This window comes from Xiphias gladius, chromosome 5, assembly GCF_016859285.1.
Source record: "Xiphias gladius isolate SHS-SW01 ecotype Sanya breed wild chromosome 5, ASM1685928v1, whole genome shotgun sequence".
NCBI lineage: Eukaryota > Metazoa > Chordata > Actinopteri > Istiophoriformes > Xiphiidae > Xiphias > Xiphias gladius.
In genome coordinates, this window is record NC_053404.1 from 19533566 (window position 1) to 19546170 (window position 12605).

The following is a 12605-nucleotide window of genomic DNA, read 5'->3' on the forward strand; positions in this document are numbered from 1 at the left end:
TAAATCTTCGTGCATGGCAAACATATGCTTTACCAACTAAGACAATCAAAAGGATATTGTAACCAGGCGTTTTAGATTTCGTTTTAAAATCCATCTTGCAAAGACTGCTATGTTTAAAATAAATAAATAAAATAAAGCTTTTGGCAACCAATTAGTTGACAAAGTGACAAAGTTACATTGGCTTCCGGTCACATCTGAAAGAGTGTTGAGTCTTAAAATAAGCCTCATGATATTAGCCATCTCCTCTCTTACCCTTTGCTTTTGCTCTGATATTTCTTAACAAGAAAAAAGTGTTCGACAACATTGAGTGAAGCACAACCAGTCAGACAGTATGCGTTCAGAGCAGCTCTGCTTCTCAATATCTGTAATCGTTTCACTTCTGATTGTATATGTACATCCAGCAGTGACTGTGTCTCACCTGACCGGGCTGTTCCTGCTGTCAGGATCCCGAGCCGTTACAGCGCCCACTTCTGTGCCACTCGGTGCGTTCTCATATACGTCCATGATGTAATAATCCATAGAAAAGACGGGGGCTTCGTCCACATCCCCAACTGTTATTTTAAGGGTGGCAGAATCTTTGAATGACCCAAGATAGGAAAAACGAGGATCCACGTGTGTATTCACCCCTTCAATGTGGAGAGTGTAGGTCTTCTTTCTCTCAAAGTTCAGAGGCTGATGGGAAAAGGCACCACAGGGACATATGATTAGAAAGGTCATAGTACAGAGTAGTTACACTTTATTTGAATTGTGCAAGTGAGAAAAAGTGAATTCACTTACATTTTTGCTTTTTTTCCCTGTTGTGTTCTTGTAAGGCCTTTCCCCCCCTTTATCTTAACTACTATTGCAAAAATAAAGCTAAAATAGTGCAATATTTACCAAACTTAATTAGATGAAATTAAAGAATAAATTACTAGTCTGAGAGAACTGTTCTCAGTTTAATTACATGTGTGTTGACAGGAAATCTAGTGCATGCTTTTTTTAGCTGTATTAGCTGCAGTAGAATTAAGTGGAGTTTGAAGACAGCGTAAGAGTCCTAGACCTACAATTTGTATCAATTTCATACTGCAAATACCTTAACAAAGTCTTTATTTTGAATAATTTGGAACTTGCATATCAGCTGGCATTCTTCTTCATCTACTCCTCTTTTATTGAAGCACTGCTGCATTTTCAGCGCATTACTTCCATTAACTGCAAAACCCTCTGCAGATGGCATATCTGTGTGTGCATGAGTATGACCACATAGAAAATGCGATGCAAACAATATCAAATAGTTAACATATCCAAATCCGCGTCATTCAAACGTTGTTCTACAGGACCACTGGAGGTCAAAAATCCACATTTGGCCTGTCAGTCTGTCTCCAAAGAGCAAAAGGCCGATACATAATGTACGTCCATTTCCCTGCGTTTTTTTCGAAAAAAAGTTCTCAAAGATCCCTTTTCTGCGTTGACAAGGGTATTCGCTTACCTTTTTGAGGCTGATGATTCCCTCTCTCGTGTCCCTGTCCGTGGATATGGAAAACATGTTGGCCCCCTCTGAGTTAATGATGCTGTACTTGATTTCTGCATTGATGCCAAGGTCCTCATCATTGGCTTTGATCTTCCCTACCGGTTTACCTACTTGAGCTGATTCAGGGACGTACAGCTGGTAGTTTTCTGTGGATGAACATTGATGCGTACCCATTTAGAGACAGCAAAAAAGTGTTTTAAACACAGACTGATCTGCCCCACATCGTTGTCTGAATGTCATTCTAACAGAGTGTAGTTGAGCAATTTGATTCTGACACCCTGTGTTCCTGAGGGAATGTCATTAAGAATCCTCTGCAGTGCTTCAGTTGACATTAAATGCTAAACCGAGGTTGATAGCGCTGCAGTGGAGCAGATCAAACTCTGAGGCAGATGATTATTCAGAAAATGTTGATGGTTTTGAAATAGTTTTTCACTGCAACACAAAATGAAAAAAAACTCAGAGCCAAGGGGGATTGGTGTTTGATGAGGCACTTTCAAAGGCAAAGAATCACAACTTCATCATGTCTTAAATTTATCATTAAAATGGAGAAAATTCAGACTGCAAAACAGAGGGATTGGATGAATGCTTGTCTAATTTAGCTAATTATGGAAAGTTTAACTGCAATATTAGACTACTGAGTCACACAATAATGAAGCATAATACATCATAGTGAGGAACGTTGAATAGTTCTATGAGGGGAAGCCTAAATAATCCGTCATTTGCACCCTAAACCTTCTAAGACTGATATATGGTCAATCAATGCTTGCATGAAGAAATTGTAATGAATTTTGTCTCTGTAAATACTGACATACTGATGTTTTCTATTTTCATTCAAGCAGCAAAGTCAGAGGATACACTCATGTGCAAACATATTAGGATTTTTGCGCCACAGAGTACATAGCACTTTTCTCAAAGTTACTTCTCTTGCTATCTTTCCACTCCCACAATGAAAATGCAGTACAGAAGTCTTCTTATGAATGCTTTTCAGGTAATGTAACTGCCTCAGGCAGCAGTAAAGGAGGTCTTCTGCTCAAGGCCAAAAATGGCTGGGAACAGCTGATTACATTACCAGTCACAGCTTTGCCATTTAATGGCAGTAAGACATTAACATTACCATTGATTATTTTGTGAAATTAGCCTTCTGGCTAGTTAACTAGCAAAGAAGCCAAAAAGCAACATTTCCTCATGGTGAAGAACTCACAAGTAGAGGCTTCGGTCAAAGTCAATATAGTGTTCTCCAGTTTCTAAATGAAAGCACCTTATTCCAACACAAACAACTACCTACTTTTAGATTAGTCTAATGTCCCATGTTATATTAATGATTGTTCTGGCTGACAGTAAACTTCCATGATGCCACCTGAAATGGTTGCAAGAGCATTTGTGATGTGACTGAATAGCACGTATTTTGTTTTTTGGAATGTCATCTTCTGGTTGTGTGCTATACATACTTTGGGGAAACTTGGGCGGGTTGTCGTTGACATCTGTCAGAGTGATGTTGATGGTGGTGGAGCCAGAGAGGCCTCCGACCTGGCCTGCCATGTCTTTGGCTTGGATTACAACTGTGTAATGTTCTCTGGCTTCCCGGTCCATGTTAGCTAAGGCAGTCCTGATGATTCCTGCATAGTCGGAGGAAAACAAAACCATTTCAACTTAAGTAGGTATTGATAAGGTCTCCCATGGAACCAGATTTTTTTTCACATCAGCATAAAAAAGAATAAAAGTTATTGGACAAAAGAAAAAATTTCTAGATTCAGACACGGAAAGAGTGTTGTTGAGAGAGTGAAAATAACACTGTTAATGTTGTCAAACTGTTACTGCCATTGTCCTGATATTTTTTCCACAAAAATCTCTTTCAGTTAAGGACTACTCATACAGCACAGTATCAGACCTTCCTTTAAAGATTAACACCATAAAACTGTGCGTCTTTCATTTTGAATCACCTGGTCTCTCATTGTCAAGGTTAGCCTTTCCTCACTTTTCATCCTATTTAAAACGACTACGCAACCTTGGATCGGGGCAGAATGCAACTTTCTAAGGCACCCACTCAATCACATTTATTACTACAATAACACAGCAAACACTGCCATGAACTTTCACTATGCTAACTCAGTGATATATGACTGCACCTCTGCCCACTACAGAGAAACTGTACACGGGTAAATTGTGACACAAAACAAGCTAAAAAAGACAGGCACGGTATTTGCTTCCTGTGTTTCTGGGTGGTTGGTGATTTACTGAATATAATAGGTGCATGGCTCCCACATATTTTACCCTGTGTGTGTTTGTGTGCAGTCTTAACATGTCTGTTAGTCTAAATTAGTTTTGTCTGTGTGTGTGTGTCTATATCTGTGCTAGAGCGTCAATTCCCCATCTTACCTCCTAAAACCAAATCACCACATGGTGCCTGATTTAATATGTTCCACCAGTTACATCCCTGTTCATTGTAAATCTCACTTTTCCCCAGAGCCAACACCCTCTGGCAACCATTGAACTTATGTTCTTGTGAACTTGTGAACCCTGCAATAATACTCAGTGGTTGAACGGGAGCAGTGAGACCCAGGGGGGAATGGCATGGTGTTGATCATGATGTGAAATGGACTTTGGTGTTGTTGCCTCCTGTTGTAAGTGGAAATCACAGCAAGTGACGTTTGATAAGATGGCTTTCGAGCATGAATCAAGGCATCACATACGCAAGGTGAAAATGTATTATTTTCTGAGGTGGTTTATGTTGACAAAAAAAAAAGCACTAATCACATATTTTGCATGAATTAAATGATATATAAACAAATCACGTTATACTCCTTGTTTGTAAAAAAACAAAACAAAAATAAAGAAGATACACCAAAATTGTTCTGTGCTATGTTTGTGCACTCTTACTCCACTCGCACTGCTTATTTTCATTCTACTCTGGCAGACAAGATTAATGCAATTAACTGCAATTAGCCTTTTTCACAAACATGGCTGATGTTCATATGTGTACTGTGTCTTATATTTTCCCCAGAAGTTGGATGAGACCAAAAACGGAGCTAAAAGGAAAGTAACTATGAGACTTAAATTTGCCAGGAGCCAAACAACACGACTCAAAATGAATGCTAATGTTGCTCTGTATTTGCTGGACATATGAAGAGGCAACGGTTTCCTACGAAGTTTTACAGCTTGCTTTTGCTGCTCCTAGGTGGACAAAACAAAACAAAAATTTTTTCCTGTAGACATGAAAATCCTTGGACACATCAAGCTGACTATTAATACGCACATTATCAACATAAAAAGACTGTTTCACCTGAAATACGAATAAAAGAACACTACATTATTTTCTGTAATTGTGTTCAACAGTTCCTGTGTGATTCATAGGAACATGACTAAAGACCTAATACACCCACATTCTGGTTTTTTCTTGCTGTTATGTTCATGGTCTTTAAAATTGCATGTGGCAGCTTAATTCAAAGCAAACATTTTTGCATAGAAACTGTATTGGACAAAGTATTAAAAATGCATGGTATGTCTACATTTCTTAAAATGCATCTGAAGTACATCATTAAACATTGTTTCAGACAACTGACCAAGTAAATTATCATTTGTACCAGTTTTTCTGTTTGTACTCCATTTCCTATTCAAACCTTAACAGCATGAATTTAACAAAACTTAAATTTGGAGCGAATTAATGCAGTTTTATGATTCCCTAATTTCACCAAAGAGGCAGCTATGGCTGTGTTATACAATAGGTAATTTCCCTCTTTCTTTCCTCACGACTCTATAGACAGAAACTAATCCACTCGCCTCAGGCAGAATAATCATTAAAAGTGGGCCAAGGAGCAAGGCAGCCAACACTATTAAGAACCAGGGGATCTTAGGTTACACATCATCTGTGACACTGAGCTGTGGCTGAGGTCCCATAGACCTCCAATGATCCAGGACCCATCAGCAGTGAAACAACAAAAAGACAAAATATAATCTAAATAGCATGATAGACCAGAATGGTATAGTAATATTTAATTATCATAGCCAAACGAAATAAAAGACTTATATGAGCAGAAGATGTTATACAAGGAATCAGTTTTCTGCTAAAAATTTCATTCAAGCGTTAAGCTAGTGTCAGATGATTCTGCAATCTCTGCAATGTGTAACATTTAAAGATATAAACTTGACAAGGAGATGAAGTTTCCATGATGAGCTGTGAATATAGTTACTACTGCTGCATCCACAGTAGTATGAATATACTCTAACCTATTGATTCCTCCTATTCATATTTCTCCAGTGGCTGATGCTTCTATACTTCTTGTCATAAAAAGGACAGAACCAGTGGACTGGATAAGAGAGTTGGTCATAAAAAAAAATAAAATGTCACGATACACTGTGTGTCCTCAAATTCCACTTCAAGGCTACACAGAAACACTTGGATGTTGTGAGGTAAATTAAAAGTAAATTTAGCCACTTATTTGTACGGTACTTTTCACTATATAGCGTTTGTTCAGTCTGTTTTATGTGCCAACTCTGAGAGTGTCTACTACTTCCATGGTGTCATTTTGTGTGTATTAGTTCTGCTTGCAAAAGAACAACCGTTAAGTGGGGCAGCAATTTAGACAAATAATAATGCTTTGCAGCGCTTTTATTCCAAGGGGTATTAGAAGCAAATAAATTTACTTTCACCACCAGGTAGGTTCCCCCATGCACTATTTGAAAATATTTAGTTACAACTGTATTTGCATTTTGTTCATTCCATTTATCTCATTTATTAATTTATTCGTTCAACGTTATAATTAGTTCTTCATTTAAAAGTAATAGTGGTTGTATATTGTAACTCTTGTTCTAGTTGAATAATTACCTCAATTAAATGGGAGTCGACTGACCTTTGAGGTGGTGGTGAATTATTCGTTGGTATATTCTACCTTTAAAATGCTAAGCAGACAGTGATAGACTGCATTCTGTTTGAACTCTGACCGAGTTGACGAGACAGAAAAATAAATAATAAACGCCAGCGTTTTGGGAATAGTGGGATTATCTGTGATTTGAAAGCTGCCAAGATGTTAGTATGTGTCCACTGTATACATACACTGGAATATCTGTGCTTTTGCCGCAGGAAAAATCAAACAATAAAAGCAGTTCTTAACAATGGATGATATACAGGAGGTTTAAGTAGTGAATTTAAATACAAACACAACTTTGATAATTAGTTGGCCACTCTTCTCATGCAGTTATGTTACCACTGCTTTATATTTTGAAAACTCGAAATATTACCTATAAATAATAATATTTAAAAAAAACATTATTTTTCCTTACAAAGCCAACTAATTGCAAATAGAAAAAATATTATAAGACCTAGGGGAAGCCTGGAAGAATGTCTGTCTTTTGCTCTCATAGAGCTGCATAGCGGCCTTTCTTGGTTTCAAAACTCATCAAAGTGCTTGCAGCCACTTTCCTGTAATGATGTTGGGTCTGCAAACTCCAGTGGATGTCCTTTGTTATGAACTGGAGTCTTAGCATTACTTAACCGGGGATCCTGGAGACACACAAACCTTGGCAAGTGGCCACACTTTCCAATAAAACAACACTACGACGGACGATCTGACCTTTCAAGTCTCTTATTACCCCTTTACTCATGAAGGCACATTGCTTCTGAGCAATATTTCTAAGCGTTGGATGTAGAAACAATGATCACGCAGTAAAAGTATGAAATTTTCTTTTTTGGCCTCTGGAATTCCACGGGTGTCCACCACTGTAAATCATTTGCCATCAAACAAACTGCTGCCCTGCTGTTTCTGAAGAAAACACTCAGTAGGAAGAGAAATTTGTGACCACCCAAGAATGTGTGGCAACACATTCAACGCTGATGCAGTGCAGCTGCATTACAAACGTACAATCACTGACCTGCATTCATTCTTAAATGAAATTCTTTAACAATACAGAAAAGTCCACAGCGGTGTTCTTTGGGATTTGCAAGTACCTGAAAGGTATGTCAGTACTTTGACATGAAGATCGCACCCCTGAACTCCCTTTCCTGACCATTTCTGAGCCGCAATGCCTCAGATAGTCTCTGCTAAATCTCTATGGAGCTTCTCAGTTAATTTAGAAAATAATTGAGAAAGAGCTGACTTCCCTGAACCTGGGCCCATTTGACACAGTGAGGTGGTTAGCCTTTTCCTCAACCTCCCCAGTCTATTAGAGTTGATACCATCACACTATCCAGCTCTTTGTCTGGCTGGAAACTTCTAAAGGAGGACAATCTCCTGGGTGAACAAAAAGGATTATAGAAGATTACTAAAGCGCTCTTCAATCTCCAGCTTCAGGAATCTTGGTTTTTGGCCCATCCAATAAGATGTTATCCCTGCGTGTCTGCACTCTTACAGCATTTCTGGAGAAAAGGTAGATAACATCAACAGAAGGAGTTATAATAATCACCGAAATCATAGTAGTACATGTCTTGTTTTTACTTTACAAAGATTCTTCTTTTTATATATTAGATCATGTATCTGATTGAGAATAATTGGTTGGACTGCTCAAGGCTAATCACAACTGATTGACAAAGTGGCCGCTTTTCCCTTGATCTAACCAGCAGTAAGACTTAATCCGTGAACCGCAAAAAACGTCTTGATCTGTGTCAGCTCCTTCAATAAACTCGAACACTCCCAAATCCCAGATCAGCAGAGAAATTAGCCTATTTAGGATGCAAAAGGGACTTAGGGGTTCTGCAGTGTGGTGTGTCTTTGCCTCTACTTGCGTGTGCGAGCACAGTTGTGAGGTGGGGTTTTGGGGGGGGCATTCGACTATGACACTCAAGAGGAACACCCTTGATGTCTCTGCGGGTAAGTGACAGATGCACTGGAGTGCGGGGAAAGACATGAGTAACGGCACGACTATAAAAGGATAAATGCAGCCACCTTCTAAGATGTACTTTTGCTGAGATACAGAAAGCTCCTATTAAATCTGCTGGCTTGCAGTTTTGAGATTTGAAAACCATGTGATCAAGTCAGTCCATTGCGGTGAATATCCCCCACACAGTTAGGATGTAACTTAGCTTTCCACATCACCAGAATGGTTATATTTCCTTATTGTAAAAGCACCAGTGCAATGTACATCAAGGCACCGTTTTAAGTTTTATCCTGAGTGATTCATATTCAGGAAGCAGATAAAGGTTCAGTTCCGCTGTCTAACTTTCTGTTGTCCTTGTGCACCTGCTCTTGTTTTTGACCAAAATCCCTAGACAAGTCTGACATGAGCAGCAGGAAGGAGGTTCAGGATCCTCCTGAAAGGACACTCTGCCAGGATTTGTGATTGTTATCAGAAGCTCGTGACTTAACAAACCTCTCTCACCCTCCAGCTTCTTTGTAAAATGCAACTTTTAAGGGGAAATTTTAAAAAGTTTGACATTTTGGTGAATACAAATTTTTTTGCTGCGTTAGCTAACAAGATCCATACACTTTCATGTCTATCTGTTTAATATGGAGCTACAGCCAGCAGCCAGTTAGCTTAGCTTGGAATGTGGGGTAAACAGACTGTTCGAAGGTAACAAACTCGAACTACCAGCACCTCTAAAGTTTATTAATTACCACTCTTTATCATGTTTGTTTGATAAGTACAAAATTCAACTTCAGGAAGTCATTGCTCCCGGCAAAGAAATTCCAGCACATAATCCCAAAACCACAACTTGTCGCTTTTACACTTTGTTTTTTGTGTGGACTAAGCAAACAAGATATAACTTATTAATGAGCTTTTGAGGAGCTGGTAGGCAAATGTTTTTTTTTTTTTTTTCTTTTTTCTTTTTTAACTTGGCAACAGCCAGGGTAACTGTTTCTTCACGCTAAGCTAAGTTTGCCTTCCCCTGGCTCTAGCTTCAAAAATTTCCACACTGGCATGAAAGTGCTACCTCTAAGCAGCAAAGCAAATAAGCGTGCTTAAAACATTTCCCTCAAATCCAGTCATTTCTGGGATATCACAAAGGAATTACCTGCTTATCGGTGATGAATGTATTAAAAACTGGACTTGCTTCTAAACTGTTGCCTCCACATGCAACAACTCAGGGTAGAAGGGGAGTGCAAAAAATAGTATTGGATTTGGAGTCTACAGGTTGTCTCTCTAGCAACATGCTACAGCAGCTGAATTCACTGATTTGTCTCGTCACTTGATTTGAATGTGTCATAATCAGTGGCCTTCATTGCTGTAGTGTGTAGTTGGAATGAAAAACCTGCAGTCTCTGTGCTTCACTAACTAACGAGGGGCTAATCTAGACACACCTCTAAATTGCAACTCATTGTGCTTCATATAATGCTAGGAACACCATACCGTTTTGAATTTGCACAAATATGCCCTTGATTTTCTTTGTCTTTCTCAAAATGGTAACATAACTGAATTTATAGCTATTTCAATGAAATGTGAAAATTTTGCCTTAGGCAGCACCTATACTTTGGCATTTGGTCTTTAACCACTTTTTACATGGAATAATGACTTTTCATATCCTCCACGGATCTTCCCCTATGAATTTGAATTTTTTCCTCCGAGGTCAGGTCTATGTTACTTGACATTGGCCTGGGCGGAGGTCTGCGCTCTACTGAGCGCATTATGTAGTTCATTGATGAAGTCAACGAGACAAATAGCCTGCCACACTCATCATTAAATCTGGTTCTCTTAAACTGTCGTCCCAACTCTGTGAAGGACCTTTTGAGCACCGTGCATACGTCAGATCATGAATATCAAACACATCGATCAATTTGAACGGTTTTGAAAGAACTGTAAATCTCTGAAACACCAATACATCTGTACTGTCACAACACTGTCAGCAACAACCTTATTAGCTGTCCAAATGTCAATGTAATATGTGTATTTGCAGACAACTCTGTCATTTTATATACAACTTTGGAGAGAGAACTCGTGAAAAAGAATTGTAAGGCCATACTAAATATTTTGGAATGTCAAATTATTATAACGCAGTGCAAAAGCTGCCGCATTTGTTTTCTTTATCTCACACATTTCCCCATCAGACTTTCCATCATTATCAGTTGTATCAGTTATATTTCTGTCTTTTCAAAGTCTGTGCCATGCTCATTTATTTCCACGGCGAAGTAAATCTAATCCTAAATTCCTATATCTTTTTTTTTTTTTTAGCATGCTGCATGACACCATCATAGATGCTTCAGTTACAGTTTTATGACTCAATCTTATTTCCACTGGAACGAAGCCGCTGCCTTAATGTCTTTCTCTGGGTTAATAAGTCAGTAAAGAAGTATAAACTTAGTGTCATTTTTTTTTATAGAGCTATTAACATGTCTGTCTTAGGTATCTGACTCTGAAATGCAGAACATCCAATGGAATTTGCCTCTGGTTTGGTAGAATATGTACAAGTGACTGTTGGGTCAGTGTCTGGCACTTTGCAGATGTGTAGCCGTGTTCGTTAACCTTCTTGAGGAGTTCTTGTCGAATAATGTCAAGTCAAGTCCCAAAATAGGCTTTTTGGGATAGTAACAGAACATGCTGTAGATATCAAAAAGTGATTCTAACACTCACTTTGGGAGGGTGAGCTCTTGTCAATATTTGTGAATGACTCCAGGTTGTGTATAAAATTTAAAAAAAACAATTGATTATCCTAAAGAGCTTTTACAGAGTAACTGCGCCTATGTAAGTAACAGTACAACATGTACTGAACATGTATTATTTTTCACAATAAATGGTATGGCGGTATTTCAGATTACTATAAAGCATACAGTCCTAACGTACTGTAGCAATATCCACAGATGCCCTCTAGTTTGACTGGGGATATTAAGATACAGTGTTTTAATTTTAACAGCTGCAAGGCAACAAGAATACTTAATATGATATTTGGTAAACGTCTCACAAGTTCATGACTGCTTTGCCAAGACAGCCTATTATATCCATACTTTGTGCTATTCTACGGTTTGGAAGTGCTATATAGTGTAAATGTGGTGAGTTAACCACTTAATACGGATTTCCAAACGGTTGGACAGGTCCGTCATTTCAGTTGCTGGTAGGTTTAAGCCGATGTTATCAAAGCAATTAAGCCAGGAAGAAGAAACAGGTAAAACCGTTCACTTTGTTGCTTGCTGAGGATTTGGGTCAAGCCTGAGACGGTCCTTTGGGGATTCCCTCAATGCCATCTGTCCAGGCCAAATGCTACCATTACCCTCTGTCCTTAAACGATCTTTCCTTCTACCTCGTGGGTCTTGTAAAAATCTGTCACTGCTGTATCAGGCCACTAGACCAAGGTCAGATGGGAAGAGGTAGATTTGTCTGTGTGTGTGTGTGCTCTCTTAATCCTGCTAATAATATATGAGTTCCCCGTGATGTTGTCTCTCTGCAGTTTAAGCATGTTGGGAGCCAGGTACATGTCGATATGAGGAGGTGCACGCAAGCCAGTTCACTGTGAGACAGATGCAGGAGCCGATTCGGCTCCCTAGTGTGGTGCTCAAATACGGCAGCATGCCAATACAACTGCTTTAAGACTTAGGCCACGTTCACATTTTCCACTGACCACTGTAGTTCCTTGTCCTAATTTGAGGGAGGAGGGTGGTTTGCCAGTGGCAGAAAACAACAGCCGACTTATATAAATTAAAACGTGTGGGTGGAATAGCGCTGTTCAGTGAGTGCAGCTGGCTAGGCCTTCAATCACGTCCCTACTTCTCTGCACGCCCCACGCTGAATTATGATGCAGACAAGATGCCGCGTCAGCTCAAGCAAAACAAGCCATCTGATGTGTCCAAAAGCAGACTGCACGGAAAGAAAATCACAGTAGAACAATAGTTTTTACATTCAAAATGAGATTTAAAATAAATTTCAACTATAGTAACGTATAGTGGACTTGAACAAAACGTGGCGTTGTGTGAGAAAGCCCAGTTTGCATTCAGAAACTGGTGTTGCTTCGGTCTCACCACACCGCTGTGAAATTGCCCCATCAATCCCCGCTGCCTTCTCCCTCGAGGCAAAGTCAAAATATTCAGCAATTCATTTGTGTTGCTCATTCAGCAAAGACTTCATGTTTTACATGGGCGGTATAGTCTCACAGGGGCCAATAGTTGTTCCAGACAGCAATGAATCAATTCATACAAGTGGATTGTTGTTCGTGTTAACCGACAACAGCAGCAGGAGCAGCAGA

General features: G+C 39.2%; 1 protein-coding gene across 1 annotated transcript in view; it reads right to left on the minus strand.

Moving 5' to 3' along the window:
• LOC120789770 (cadherin-18) overlaps positions 1-12605 on the minus strand; it is a 57766-nt gene that overhangs the window by 26377 nt on the left and 18784 nt on the right. Inside the window, exons 4-6 of the mRNA XM_040126748.1 lie at positions 2956-3123; positions 1466-1653; positions 419-672 (exon numbers count right to left, since the gene is read on the minus strand). Of these exons, the coding sequence (XP_039982682.1) occupies positions 419-672; positions 1466-1653; positions 2956-3123 (610 nt within the window). The remainder of the gene's footprint in view (positions 1-418; positions 673-1465; positions 1654-2955; positions 3124-12605) is intronic.